Source organism: Olea europaea, unplaced genomic scaffold, assembly GCF_002742605.1.
Source record: "Olea europaea var. sylvestris unplaced genomic scaffold, O_europaea_v1 scaffold74, whole genome shotgun sequence".
Classification (NCBI taxonomy): Eukaryota; Viridiplantae; Streptophyta; class Magnoliopsida; order Lamiales; family Oleaceae; genus Olea; species Olea europaea.
In genome coordinates, this window is record NW_019265805.1 from 707259 (window position 1) to 723164 (window position 15906).

Sequence of the window (15906 nt, forward strand, 5' to 3'; positions counted from 1 at the left end):
ATGTTTCTGTTAATTTAATAGAATGTTAAGTTCAGGTCAAGTGATTGATGGAGGTCTGAAGATAAATATAAGAGAAAAGCAAGTTTTCAGTTTTTTTGGTCCCATCAGATTCTGTTTGAAATATATTAGATTTCAAAGAAAAAGTGGGGAAAAAATAAAGAGATGCTGAGTTCCTCGAGGTAATTTGGAAGTCCTTGATAAAAAACAACCATAAATTTTGGAGCATTAGTCGAGTTACGTACACTTATTTATTATGTGGATCTACCACATATTCAAATTTCAATCATAATTTCAATGTTCAATGTGTAAATCCCAAATAATCTGGCTTTTCAACTTTTTAACCATTTCAATTTACAATGTTCAACATTAGCCGGATTAGTCAATACGTTGTGATGTAACTACACAATGTCACTAGTTATTTGTAACATGACTTCTTCGACCATAAATAAAACTTATGTTATTTCGTTCATGATTATACCCTGGGTACATTTTGACATAAATACAGGACGTAAATGAATGACAATAGTTAAAAGGGTATGCTTAAGTTTCTTTTTTAGCAAAGAACTAATTCCAACAATTAAATTCCATAAATATTTAACGAAACATTAAAGCGCATACCTGAATCCTTTCCAGTTTTTCAAGAGCACATTTCAATGGTTGAGTCATCAAACAGTACTTTGAAAGAAGAGTTTGTGCTGCGCGCTTGTCACCTTGTGCTTGCAATGTGAGAATCTCCCGACTCAAGGTCTCAACCACACCTTCAACCTTCAGTAGGAGAAATTATAATACATGTATCAGTTCAATTCAAATGAAGTCAAGGAAAGATTGAAAAGATCATACCTTATCAAAGTCGACAGAGAATGTTCCATCAGGGTGTAAGACGAAGGCACCTTTGTCAAATAAATAATTAAACTGCAGTGCTTGCCCTTTCCTGATCATATAGACCAAAAAAAGAGCTTAATAGGAATACTTCTAGATGAAAATTAGTTTTGGAAGACAAAAAATTTACCCATGAGCTTCCTCTAAGCCAAAACGTACTGAGCGGAAACACCCCGCCAGAAAAGAAACATACATGGATTTGACTAATGTCTTCGGGAAAAAATCCTGTCCCAAGACAAGAAAATATCATAGTGAAAGTGAAAATCTTTCTTGGACTTCAATCTCCAGAAGATTTCATTATATTTGAAACCAGGAGTGCACTTCAGCGTTGGAGAGTAAATAATTTAAAAAAATGGGCCATAACAGAATGATAAAGCTGACAAAAGAAGATAATTGATTTCAGTTAGGATCTAGATCAATTATTCAAAACGGTGTTCCTCTGGTCCTGTCTTCCCAATCAATCATCTCAAGATAGCCATATGCGTTGTCTAAAATTATTATTGATTGGAAGACCATTATGAAAACCATTAAGAGACGAAAAGCTTCAAAATTATTAGAATGCAATTTGAATTCTGGTCTTCAACATATCGGAAAACCTTATAAGACTACAGAACAAATGTTTTTTTGAATTTGAAATCGAAACAGGACACACAATTATAAATGCTTAAAAAGTTAAATCATGCATACAATAACATGGACGAAAACCTTACTTTCCTTCCAGATGTCAAATCTCTCTGGGACGTACTAATAATCTAGCAGAAAATTATTTCAAGTGATTGAATTATAGAATATGTACTAACTACATATTGCATGTTGAATAGAATTTATCAAGAAAATATAATAACCCATCAGTTTGGTTAGTGAGGTGTACAAAATTATTGCGAAAATTCTAGCGAACAAATTAAAGGAGGTGTTGGGGAAATAACTTTCAGAATGCTTTTGTCAAAGGGCGTCAAATTTTGGATTCCGTACGAAATCCACCTTCTTGATGTGATAGGCAGATTGGGCCGTACCACTTCAAGATCAATTTGAATGTGGATCCAGCCAGTCAAGAAATGGAGCCAGGAAAGCGACGCACCAAGTCAAGTCTGTACTTACAGTAAATGAATGCATTGACTTAAGATTGCATCTAAGGGTTCCAAAAATGTTATGTAAGATTGACATTCAAAAAGCTTATGATCACATAAACTAGGGATTTCTTTTCTTCATGCTCAGGTGATGTAACTTCAAGGATAAGTGGTGCCAGTGGATTCAGTTTAGTATCTCTACAGATTCCTTCTCAGTTGTGGTGAACGGCACTCCTGAGAGTTATTTTCGGAGCAGCAAAGAATTGATGCAAGGGGATCCTTTTTCTTCATTGATGTTTGTTATTGTGATGGACTTTCAGCGGGATACTTGAGAAGGCTGTGGTAAAGAGTTTGTTAAGTGGCTTTATGATCGATCAGTTGCAGGTACTCATTTGTTGTTTGCAGATGATACGTTGATCTTCTGTGATGCATATGTTGAGCAATTCAAGAACTTGCTTCGTTTGCTTCTATGCTATGAGGCTGCATCCAGACTGAAAACAAATCTTAGAAATCTGAGGCTATTACAATTGGAAAGGTCGAGAACGTGGAGGAGTTGGCTACTTTATTGGGTTGTAGGGTTGCGCAGCTGCCTATATCATACCTTGAGCTTCCTTTAGGAGCACGATTCAAAAGTATACATATTTGGAACAGTATTGTGGAAAGGATGGAGAAGGCTAGCTAGGTAGAAGTGCATGTACCTCTCAAAGGGAGGCATTTTACTTTTATTAAGTTCACCTTATCAAATCTCCCTACTTATTTTGTCATTGTTTCCTATTCCTACTGTAGTGGTAAAAAGATAAGAGATGATTCAAAGGAAGTCTCTCTAGAGAGGATTATTGCAAAGGCAATTACTTATGGTTAACTAGGGTGCCGTTTGTTCTCCCATAAGAGTAGGGCGTCTCGAATTGAGAAGCTTTGTATTGTTTAATAAGACCTTGTTGGATAAGCGGTTGTGGCAATTCAGAGTGGATAGGGAGAGTTTTTGGAGAGAAATTTTAGGGGCAAAATATGGTATTATGGAAGTGGATAGTGCTCGGTTGAGAGCTGTGGTTCTTATGAGGTGAGTTTGTGGCAATATATCCAGCGAGGGTAGAGCGATTTTCGGGATAGATTGACTTTAGTAGTGGGGAATGATAATACTATTAGTTTTTAGGATGATTGTTGATGTGGAGAGCAACCACTTAGGGTGGTGTTTTCCCTCTTTGCATCATATTGCTTTGGTGCAATCTACTACGGTGAATGAGGTCTTAGATATACATAACAGAAGTCTCAATTGGAACATTGTTTTTGAGCGGGGTTTGCAAGGCTGGGAAGTAGATAATTATGAGCTGCTTCTAACATCTTAGTATGAGGTGCACTTAGGTGGAGGTTGACACAAGATGGTATCTTCTCAGTCCGCAATTAATTTAAATCCTTATTGGGACCTGTGGAGAATTCATTCCCTTGGAAGATGTTATGAAAATATAAACTACCTCTAAGGGTAGCATTTTTATTATGGACTGTTATCCGAGGACAGATGTTTAACGGCAAATAGTTTCCAAGTAAAGGGTTTTTATGTTACAGAGTGGAGCTATATGTGTAGGAGAGATGGAGAAACGATTGACCACTTGTTCATTTATTATAATGCTGCTCGTTTTTTGTGGAACGATATTTTAGCGTCTCAACACATGGATAGGGTGTTGCCGAAGCGTATGGAGGACTTGTTAAGGGCAACGAGAAGAAAGTTTCACGATAAGGATAACCAGCTTGTATAGGATCTTATTTCAAGTTGAATCGTATGGTCTTTGGAGAGAAAGAAACAACTGTTTTGATGATCAAACACGAACAACATAGCAGATTAAAGAATTGTTTTATTTGACATTGTACACTTATTTCAATACTGCGGCTACTAGGCATATAGACGGGCTGCCCACATGTTCGTTTCTAGTTTAAATTGATAATATACTTCCTGTGTATTTTTCATTAATTAATAAAATATTTGATTACCTTTCAAGAAAAAAAGAATTGAGGAAACTAGAATTCTACAATGCCAATAATTAAATAGCATACAAAAGCAGAAATCTCAAAGCCAAAGCACAACCATTTCATGAGAAAAATCCAGCAAAAAGAAATTATAATTAAATAGTTAACTATACCTTGTTAATTAAAAAATTTATGGCCCAGAGGCCAACAATGTCGGCTTTAGCTTCTTCCAAAGAGGAGTGAAGTTCTTGCAACTCCTGGATCATAAACCAAAAAAAATCTTCAGCTGACTACAAAAGAATTAAAAGAAAGAAGCAACCAAAGAAAGGATTCTAAGTCTTAAATATTTAGAAAGATGGTGAAAGTAATCACATTTTTCTAGTTCAATACGTTTGCAGATGTATGTATATAGCCTGGCATTCTCATTTTTCCCTTAAAAGCCATCTGACATAAGCTTAAGAAAAAGTTTAAACTAGTACGAGCATTACAATTAGAATGATTGGAAGTACAAATACCTACATATTTAACAATGGAAAAAAGATGGTGACATACATATCATTTATGATTTTGCATATTTACTCTCATTTATAATACGGAAAGTGCAATCCACTTGTCAACCCTTACAGTAAAATTTAAGAGTTTACTGAAGAATATGGATGCTAGTTTTATTAAATTCTAGACATAAGAAAGTAGTTCGATGAATGATGTTAGAGCATAGGATAGTAGTTACATAAAGATATCAAGAAACTATTTATTCGTCAAAGAGAAAATAGATTTGTAATATAATTTCGAACAAAAATTCATATAAATACAACCCCCATTCTGCTTTGCAAGAAAAATAGATTGGGTTCAATTCCATAATTGTTCCAAAACTAAATACTGTAGAGACATGGTAAACAGGTGAAGTAATGATTGCAAATGTGTAACTACAAAACTGACCAATCTCACTGTAGACTTTTGCCCATTTGGAAGTGTTATTGTATGAGGTCCAATTCCATGGCAGCACTCGTGACATATGGTGTGAGTGAAGAAAGATTCAAAGTCTACAAGTTCCCGTTGTTCCTTTGCTATGCAAACATCCGCTATAGGCTGAAGAATAAGTTTGAACCTGTTTAAGAGAAGCCGCAGACCTGTTAAAAAGTCAAAGATTTGCAAAAACAAATCTTTAGTCTTCTGAATCATGCATAATTTTAGAGCCAACATATTTCTGACAGGTATCTTATAGATTATTATTAAAAATTAAATTTATAATAAATGAATATGATCCTCTCTAACAACTACAGCTTTTAGATGAAATAATTAACATGGTACTGAAGAAGCAAAAGACATGGGTTCAAGTCTTGCTGCTGCACCCATCTATAAAATTGTTTACAAGTCATGCCATTGCTAATAATAAAAAATTAAATCTAGCATTCACATGAGGGGATATGTCGAAGACTAAATTTGAATAAATAAATATGTTCCCATCTAACAAGTTAAGCTTTAACTGGGATGGTTAAAATTATACATCATGGGGAAAAATTAATGAAAAGATTGGAGATAATACATACTTTGCGTCCGAAACGTTCTTGAGTATAACCATAGATGTTCCTCTATCTTTGACTATGCGTTCATCATTTGGAAGATTAAATGCAATAGTTTGAGGGCCCTTCACATCCTGTCGCAAGGATGAATCCATAATATCTCGTTTTCTAAGCTTGACCCAGATATCAGTAGTAATGATAAAACATGCAAACTTTTGGTAAAAAAATATGCTGAAACAGAAACATATGAACTAAACAATTTTATTGTAATAATTCATATTTAGTCCACTATTTACTGTATAGAGATTCCAATTTAGTAAACTCTGATTTAATTCATCAAGCAGTTTTTAGATAAATCCAATGGAAATAAATCCCAGATGAATTACATTCTTTAAAGGCTCAGTCTTCTGTCTAACATAGTAAGAGTAAATATTCCTATGAATTTCACCATGATAATCATTTCGAAATGGTGGAGGTAACTATAAACACCTATCAAGCTTCCATGTCAAAGTTTAACTTAAAATTAACATTTAGGCAAAGATGCGATTGTCTTCCTTTCCAGCTGTCAAACGGTTCACATACACAGAGCCATTGGTGCAGTATTCTGAATTAAAGAGTCTCTAACATTAGCTGAGAATTTATTTTTATTTTTTTATAAAATAATGCCTCATAAAAGCTGAACTTATTCAGAAACTCAACAGCATAAAAGTAGAACATCGGTATTGCTTTGATATTGAGATAATTCCGCAGATGATTACCCAAGAGAGGATTATCCAGAATATTATAGTACTAACCCCAGAATTATAAACAAGCTGGATGACCCGAATAGGGGCAGCGATCACATCTCCTGACTTATAAATATCGTCCATTGGAAGATTCTTCTCCAAAACCTAGAACAGCATGCCCTTTGTAAAGAGAAGATTGAAAATAATAAAATAAGGTGTAGACTGACAATGAAGATATATTAATGAAGCACCTGCAGATTATCACCAAATAGTTTAAGTTGAGCAGTTGCCTCATCATCCTTGATTCCAATGAATGCCTCAAAAGTGGCCTATCGGCAAATTGTAATATCAGGTATATGTTTTTTTTATGTATCAAAGTAATATTTCACAAGTAATAACGCATACAAGCATGTCTCTTTTCACAGGATTACTGTCGTCATAAATGATATACAAGTTAACGGCAATCTTATGCATCTCATCGTTCAAACTTTTTATTTGTCATAGTCTGCCTCAAATAGTAATAGAGAGAAAAAGGCAAAGGTATAGACAGTTTAACGTTCAACATTACCTTGTATCCAAAAAGTGCGTCTTCATATGTCTCATATGGGCCAATAGTTATGTCAAGCTTAGAATCCTTGAAGACAAAAGAACAGGAAAAATTCAAATTGTGAAATGCACCTGGAAAACTTATGTTCTGAGGCTTCAATGTCATCAGACAAGGAGAACAATAATGATGTTTATGACCAATCTATCAAGATAAAACTGCAAAAAGCAGACAAGTAGCATATAAGTTTGATAGAAACTCCATGTTCCCTCCCTCTCTTGGTTCAGATAAAGAAAATGTCGATTAGACTCCAACAATGGAAGATCTATGAAAGGAATTATACATGCTTCTTAATGCTCCAACTTCTCAGCTAATCATTGTTGATAATAAGACGTAAAATAAAATAGAGCAAAATAATAAATTTTTTAAATTAGTTTAGTAAGATTGCACAAAATATAATGGAAAAATGAAAATAATTTTATGAGAATTCAAACAGGTGCCTGCCTTCTTTCAGTTGGCTAATAGTTCATTGTGAAGCTTCATAGCTAGGCCGACAAAAATGATCATCTTGAGTTAGTTCACATATTTATCACAAGGGGACCAAGTCCAGTATACTAAAAATATAATTCACAATAAAAAATAAATATATAAATATCAGAAGACTGGAGGAAAAACAGTTCATTGCAACTTCATCTTGACTTTCCACTATAAGAGAATTAGCAGCTGATCATTTGAGAATGAACGGAACATATGTAATAAACAAACATGACAACAAGATCTTATCATTAGCACTAAACGGTGAGAGAAACCAAAATAACAATTCGCTAACCAATTCCATCCAAGCAATATCAGAATCATAGTATTCATTTGATAGGAAGGCCTCAGCCTTGCTGTGCAAGAACTTCTTCAAACTGGACAAGAGAGAGCTATTTGTTAAATCCCAGTATACTATTTTCTGCCATTTTTATAAGATTTTTTAGGAACAAGCCAAAGCTGTACCTAGAAGAGTTGGTCAAGTCCCCAGCTTTATCAAGTAAATCAGCAGCTCTTAAAAGGAAAGAACTATATTCTTCAGAGTACGGGACAACGTATAGATCATGTGTGTCACTAGTGCTAGATGGTGTAGACTGGGATAGTGACTTATCCAGCATCGCTTCACTTTTCCTTTTAATAACATTGAAAAAGCCTATAGCTTCTTTCCTTTTATCTTCAGGAAGACTTTTTTTCCAAAGCTCAAATTCCTACAACAGAAAGAATAGGTATAATGACATGAGATAGACTAACAATAAAAAATAATGAATAACGAAAGGTCTAGCAAGTGAATCAACCAAAAGTCAGGCACGGCTATTTTTTTCTTATTGACATAAGATACTTATTCTATACCATTTTGTCCATATCTGGAGGATAGAAATTTGCACCAGGCGGTTTTGAAGTAGGAAATGCTGTTCTATACTTGATGCCCTTCCAACCTGCTACTGGCTTTGTAGCTTCAGAAAGAATCTTCACAGCTGAGTCTGCAGTTGTCAAAAACGACTCGTTTTCATCTAAACAAGACCTGCCAATGGGAATAGGACCAAAAAAGAAAAATGGTTATTATCACTTCAGTGCCAATTCTCTTCCATCTCTACAGTTTATTACTCCATGACCCACAGTAGGAAAATAAATTGAATTTTCAGCAAACAAATCAGTGACAAAGCAAAGGTCCCTTAGTCATTGTAGCATTTATAAATTATGATTCTTATGCATGATATATCTCTTTACAAAATGATGATGTGCATGGCGTCAACCCCCATTAAAATGCAATAGATTTAACAGTTATGGAAACGTGCCAGCACCAAAATTACTTTAACCCAGAGAGATTCCAAATTACCATCCCCAAACTTTGCCTCAAGCAGTCTTCTTTCACAACACATTTTATCTTCATACCTATATATACGTGTAGTTTCAGAAGCATTGATTTAGAAAGTGAATAGTAACGAAATTCAATTTCCACCAAACTATAGATGTATAGATAGTCTCCTGACTGTAAAGACTAAAAAAGTTTTCTTCAAGAAAATATTACGAAGTTACTGAAAAACATATCTGACAACTACTACAAAGCTCTTGGGTTTGTATATACCCACAAAAAAAAAAAAAAAAAAAAAAAAAAAAAAAGAACACATCTGAAAAATATTAAAAAGTAACTGGATTTGTATATAGAAAAAAATATATCTGACTTCTTTCACTTATAAGAAGCGCGCACACAGAGAGATCGATATAGTATTTTGCATAAGAAAATGTACCATGGACTCTTGTTGATTAGATAATACATCCATTTCAATTTATTTAACTGGGATTCATCAGCATTCTGCTCTAACCAGTCTCTTAAAGACGGGTTGCTGTACCAAACCTGTTTTATGAAGAAAGAGAGAGACTAAAAACAATGAGATGGAAACTGAATCACAGGATATGTCAAATCTATATTTTAGTAAAAGTCTATAGCTGGCCATAGAATCAATTAGTCATAGTGATGTAGGATTAGTTTAGGATTTAATTACTATTAGTGATTAGGATTCCTAGTATTTATAGGATATTAGTTTTGTTATTTAGTTGATAGGGTTTCTACTTCTATTAGGAGTAAGTTATTAATTTTCTTATTTTTTCAGAAATTAATTTCTTTTACTTAGTCTAGTAGAATTAGTAGATTACATCTTAAAATGCCTATATAAGAGAATTGCACTTGTTTCTAAACACCACTCATATTCATAATATTCAAATTATTCTAGATAATATTCTAGAGCTTTTTCTCATTTTTAAAAGATTTAATTTCCGCCACCGCACCAAAATTGGTATCAGAGCAAGGTTTTGCCTTAGCTGATGGTCTCATATGGTGGTAGTGGCATGCATCCTCACAACAACGATCGGGGGATCGCAAAATTATAAATGTCGGTTTAGAATCCAAAACAAAGGATGGACAGGTTTAAAGATATTGTTGTCAGCAGATATACGTAAAACCATTCTTGGATGTACATACATGGCATGTGTCTATATTATAGTATGCATACCTTGTAATTAGTCACAGCTTCCTTATTTAGACAGATATGATTTATGCAATAACTGATTCTTGCCTTGTAGTTAGCTGGGCAATGTCTTTATAATGAGAAGAAAACCCTCACAATGATGTATTCAATCCAATTTCATTCTTGTGACAGTTGCTGACCAAAAATTGAAGATTTTGATTGCTGTGGAAGTTGATAGCTTCAAAGATTCCAAAACATCGCAACATGTGGTTAAGAGATTTTCCTAGAGTCCAAGCGAGGTTCAAATTCTCACTGTGAAACAAAAACTTCGAAGATTTTTCCTCCTGATAGATTAATTTTCTATTCAACCAAACTCAATGACAAGTTTGATCCACGAGGGCGAGATTGATGTAGGAGAATATTATAACAGATAGGACAAGTTATTATTTCTTGTTGTAATAGGATTTTATCTCTTGTTTAGATTAGGGAGACTAGTAAATGAAAAGAAAAGTAGAGAACCCATGTAAAAGGGGTCCCCTTCTAGTGATTTCTAATAAAATTCTTGACTTAACAAAAGGAAAATAAGTGAACAACATATGGAAAAATGCAAAAAGGAAAAAGAAAGTTGGAAACAAGAACAAAGAACTAGTGAAGTACATATGATGAAAATGGGAAGTTTAATTCGACGTAATTTATTTTTCTCCTACTACAAAAGATCAAATCCAAGCCAAGTCACATGTTGAAAGACTTAATTCTTCTTTTGTAGTATCAAAAGAAAACTCGAGTTAATAGATTAAATTTAAAAAAAAAAAATTAGAAGAAGAAAAATGGAAAACGAAACAACTCTTGTAGACCCATCCTAGCATGTCATCTTGAAGAAGCATTAAAAACAACGAATATAGAACTAGACTCAACAATGAAAAACTGTTATGATTTGAAATACCAGCCATCAAAAAGGTGTCAAAACTCAGAGTTACAGGCCATATGATAGTTTCACATAAAGAAATAACTTAATAAACAAAGTTATCATGGATGAACATATTCAAATCCAAAATAAGTGACCCAAATAAATCCTAAGATATTAAAATTTTGTCTAAAATACCTATCCAATTTGTCCTCACTCTCCACTATATGTTTTTCTGAAATGTCATTCTCCACTATATGATGTACACACGAAAATATGAATAAAGATACTAATATCCTGCATATATGCGGTTCAAAATACCTGCAGGCAGAAAATTTCATCCATGATTTTAGCAGCTTTAATAAGCAACTTTAGCGCTTCCTTGTCTGAATCACTGAGCCCCTTCAACTGTATCAATAACGAAGAAAAAAGTAAACTATAAACAGCCATATCTGAGGAGGTTGCTAATTTTTCAAAAGTAAACGATTTCTTCTCCATATATTCTTCATACATGGGTACACAGAGAGTCCAAGGTGTGAGAGGAGCAAACGAGCAATCTATTAATTCTTGGGCAGGATTTAAACACAGTTACCACAATAACAAAATGTAGTTGTATATTTTCATTTCATTTTTCACTTATTTCACCTAACGAAATAGAAATAAAACTTGATAAAAAAAAAGGAAATAGAAATAAAACAGTTAACTTGATTTTTACAATTTGGTATCAAACTAAAACATTGAGAATAAGTCAGAAGATAATAGAAAACATGGCTTATGTGTTCTATTAGATTAATTTATTGAACTCATCTTAAAAATTATTTGGATAGCAATGAGCTAAGGGGGACACATTTATATATTTAAAATTAATTTTCAACACTCCTACCCAACGCAAACTAGCTTTTATAATGTGTTCAAATTTATAAATTTAAACTAATTCCTCAATATATGAGGTCTCTGATAGGTTCCAGTGAAACGTGAATATTTCCATTCAGTTAGTTTGAGTAGGGAGGAGCAGTAGTTTGCGAAGTCTATGTGATGAGGACATCATCTATTTTATTTATTTTGTTTGTGGACTTTATTTTTGTTTTGGATTCTTATTTATGTAATTGGACTTGTATCGGCCCAAACTCGTTCTAGCTAGAGTTTTGTCTTTAGTATTTAAACCTAATTTCCCATGTAATTTTATTAGTTTTGAATGAATATGAATTATTGAGATTGGTTGTAGCGTCCCTTTTCTATTCCTTCCCCTTTCCCCTAAATTTATATTTCTTCTCCGGTTCCCCCCGCCCCCCTTCTCTCCGGTTTCTCCCCCTTTCTTGCTGTCCTCTTTTTTATCCTGCATCAAATTTGATATCAGAGCCGAAACTTAGGTAATTTCTACTACAATCCAAAATTTCTTCCTGCCCTCTTCCCAAAATCTTGTAGAACAACACAAACAAAAGAATTTGTTGTGGCAGCAGTTTCCTCTTTTTCCAGTTTCTCCTTTAGTCAAAAAAAAAAAAAAAAAAAGGTTCATCATACTGTTCACACCCGTAAGTTTCTCTTAGTATATTCTTCAGTTTCACCAAAAAATAAAAAATAAAGAAGCAAATCTGCTGCCGCCCCCAAATTTCATCTGTTGTTCACTTAGAAGAAAGCTTGCTGTTCTTTACCCTAGTCCAAATTCATAGCAGCCCAATACAATACTTGGTCTCTTTTGCCCAAAATCATTAGCCCCTTAGGCCCAAATTAATCCCAATCTTAATTAAAACTCGTTATCACTTAACCCAACTATCCACTTTCCACAACATAGGCCCACTACCCAAAACACTAATCCTAACCGGCCCATCTCCATAACACAATCCAAACTGTATCCCATTTCCATATATATGGCACACTTCCCATCATCTAATCAGCCCATTTACTCACTTCCAAGCCTAATAAACACCAAACCCAACCGACTTTATCATATATTATCACAACCCATCTAACACATAAAAGAACCCATTATCCAGCCCACAATCCAACCCGACTCTATCATCTTCCCCGACCCTAAGCCGTTCGAAACCACTGTCAACTACTCCACTCCGACACGTCCACCCACGTCGGCGACACCTGTCTCCAATACCGCCGGCACCACCGGCGCTACTTTCACCACCACCACCCCATCAACCCGATTTTTCCATTAATCCAAATGCCTAGCACCCACACAACGATCGGCACAGTCAAGTTCCCCAGCCGCCAGTTGATACTCACCGTCGACCATCCCTCAATCGCCGACGTCCCTCACCAGTCACTGTTGTTCATCACTGCAGCCATTAATTCACACCTAGCTCTACTAAGTTTCAATCGCGCCACACACATATTTTAGGGCCGCCATCTCCTCTACGTCTTTGTCAACCACTATCCATCTACCACTCACAAAACACAATACGAAACAGCCTATTAACCAAAACTACCCGCTGCCCACCATCTAACATCCATCGAGTCCAAACGTTAAGATATCAGGGAGATCAATATAACCACAATTGCAGTTTAAGTTCTGTCTCAATTCACTCCATATCATTTTTGTCTCTGTTTTCGTCCACCCACTACTGTCGCTAGGTGATTTGGAGTTCTAAGTTTGATGTTAACAGGTGGTTCCTCCGCACACTAGTTTGTTATAGCATCAGGTTCAAGCACCCGTGGGCACCGCCACTGTAACTAAACAAGAGGGAGTCCTTGTTCTCTGTTTATCGTTGTTCTATACTATTGTTCATTTTAAAATTGCATCATTTAAACCCTTATTGTTGCTGTTATCTTTATAATTTTAGCCTTAAACCCCACTTGATTGGAATTATTGAACGAATTGACTTTCCATTGTTCCCCACTTAGCAACGTGATTGGAGATTTTGACTAGTGTTTGACCATTACTTTGCTATTTTACATGTACCAGCAGTATTAGCTTGCTTTGGATTTATTTAATCCCAAAATTGAAAATTAAAAAAAAAAAATGGTTCAAGCTGTTAATTTCCATTGCTTGCACTTATTGTTCATTGATCTCTCTATTACACGTCATTTAGCTGCTAATATAGTGCATGCATAGTGGTCGATTGGTCGTCTTATCACTCCTCGTTTCAGTACTTAGACATGGACTCTTCACAATTTGAGACACTCACTAGACAATTAGCTCAACTTGTCACTAGCCAGCAACGCTTACAAACTCAATTAGCAGCTTTCCAAACCGAGATGGTTGCTACTCGTGAAAAGAGCAGAGATCTAGTTGCTAATCTGAAAAATTTTAAGCAAATCCCTCATTCAATTGATGTTAATAATTCTAAAGTGTCCCACAATAGACAATATCGTCGTCGACAAGGTGATCAAAAATATTTTCAATACAATCGTAAGGATAGGGATTAGGTGAGCGAGGGAGAACGAGCCCATGATCGTTATGGTACTCATTCTCTTCCTCGTCATAAGGAGAGTTCCTCTAAAGACACTAAATTAGACAATCCTACATTTGATGGTTGCTTAGATTTTGAAGTTCTTACTCAATCGAATGCCCTTAAACAAGGGAATCAATTAGTGACTGAGTATATTGCTCAATTTGAGGAGTTTCAAATGAAGCGTCATGTCATTGAGGATAAGGCCTTAACTTTGAGTAAGTTTATACAAGATCTAAGAGATGAACTTAGGCGTGAACTTTTTTTTCGAGGTGTCGCTACTCTTGATCACGCTTACTCTTTAACTCGGGACTATGAGTTACTTATTAGTGCTCCATATGAAAAGCGTAGTCACAATCGTTCACTCGTCTCATCAACGCCACCTCATAATAAGTCTATTATAGAGCCTTCCCCGTCTAATGTTCATCCCATATCGACGCCGCCTCCTCCTGTTAAGTCCCTTCTAGGATCTCCCTAATCTAATGCTCCTCTTTTGTTGGAAAATAAGGGTCAAGGTTTTGAAGTTCCCATGATTTCTTCTCACTTGCAACGCTTCAGCTGTAAGGACTTTGGTCACACTTCTCCCAAACGTTTGAGTCAAACGCTAATCATTGAGGAACAAAATGATGTAATGGATGATCGGTTAGAAGATCAAGTCGATGAACCTAAACTTGAAGATTTTGATGACTTGGATGATAATAAGGACACCTCATTAGGTAGTCTCCGAACTTTTCCTTTGACTCTAGGTGTTGTACCTGTTGTTCTCGATACCTCTCAGTCAAGTGTTGTGTGTCGTACCTTTATCTAACCCAAAGGTACTGATAATTTGCGTAATCCTGCTTGGAATTTGATCCTCCCAACTGTTCAAATTGCATATAACAGTTCTATGAATTGCTCTATAGGTCTAAGTCATTTTGAAGTTGTTCCTGATTATAAGTCTAGGAGACCATTAGACCTTATTTCCATGTTCCCCCATGCTAGTGTGTCGATGTTAGCTGGAGCATTTGTACATTATCTCCATGACTTGCATATTGAGATCAATAAACAACATGACGCAAGTAATGCATTATATAAATTTCAAGCTGATTCGCATAAACAATAGTTTGAATTTAATATTGGGGATCATGTTCTGTTGCAAGCTTGTAGTGCTGGTCCTTTTAAAATTTTAAAGCATGTTGATCCAAATGCACATATCATTGCTCTTTCATTATATTTTGGCTACCACTCTTCTTTAAATATTAAGGACTTCATTACTTACATACATCGTTTTACTTCTTTTGATGATCCATTTCTACTTAACTTTGTGGACCCCCGACTTGACTATATTGATATTTTTACGTCATACCATCTCTCACTGCACACAAAGATAAAATTGATGTTTTAGATGAACGTGTTGTATTGACCAATGATGGCAAGATTCAGTACTTCCTTGTTTGTTTGGGTTGTCCCACCTGATTTGAACTGTATATGGATTCCAAGAGAGAGGTGCCAATTAATATGGATCAAACTATTGTTGGAGTTTCGATACTTGGTTCCTCGGAAAGATCGTCCTCCGTGGCATGACTTAAAGTATTTGGAGATTCAGATTGATTGTAGCCTATAGTGATCTATCAACTCGACAAGGTCGAGTTTTTCTCCCACTTCGGAAGAATTGATGAGTACATCATCTATTTTATTTATTTTGTTTGTGGACTTTATTTTTGTTTTGGATTCTTATTTATGTAATTAGACTTGTATCGGTCCAAGCCCATTCTAGTTAGGGTTTTGTCTTTAGTATTTAAACGTAATTTCTCATGTAATTTTATTAGTTTTGGATGAAAATGAATTATTGAGATTAGGTGTGGCGTCCCTTTTCTCTTCCTTCCCCTTTCCCCTAAATTTCTATTTCTTCTCTGGTTTCTT

The 15906-nt window shown here is 35.1% G+C and overlaps 1 protein-coding gene across 2 annotated transcripts in view; it reads right to left on the reverse strand.

The window, feature by feature from the left end:
- Nucleotides 1–15906, reverse strand: part of LOC111391001 (nudix hydrolase 3) — a 39111-nt gene that overhangs the window by 575 nt on the left and 22630 nt on the right. Inside the window, exons 7-20 of one of the 2 annotated variants that reach the window (XM_023016135.1) lie at nucleotides 10925–11011; nucleotides 8983–9113; nucleotides 8084–8255; nucleotides 7700–7941; nucleotides 7530–7611; nucleotides 6725–6790; nucleotides 6408–6485; nucleotides 6226–6321; nucleotides 5459–5565; nucleotides 4848–5016; nucleotides 4082–4165; nucleotides 1010–1104; nucleotides 841–931; nucleotides 619–765 (exon numbers count right to left, since the gene is read on the reverse strand). In XM_023016135.1, the coding sequence (XP_022871903.1) occupies nucleotides 619–765; nucleotides 841–931; nucleotides 1010–1104; nucleotides 4082–4165; nucleotides 4848–5016; nucleotides 5459–5565; nucleotides 6226–6321; nucleotides 6408–6485; nucleotides 6725–6790; nucleotides 7530–7611; nucleotides 7700–7941; nucleotides 8084–8255; nucleotides 8983–9113; nucleotides 10925–11011 (1647 nt within the window). The remainder of the gene's footprint in view (nucleotides 1–618; nucleotides 766–840; nucleotides 932–1009; nucleotides 1105–4081; nucleotides 4166–4847; nucleotides 5017–5458; nucleotides 5566–6225; nucleotides 6322–6407; nucleotides 6486–6724; nucleotides 6791–7529; nucleotides 7612–7699; nucleotides 7942–8083; nucleotides 8256–8982; nucleotides 9114–10924; nucleotides 11012–15906) is intronic. The other variant, XM_023016136.1, reaches the window with a different exon arrangement.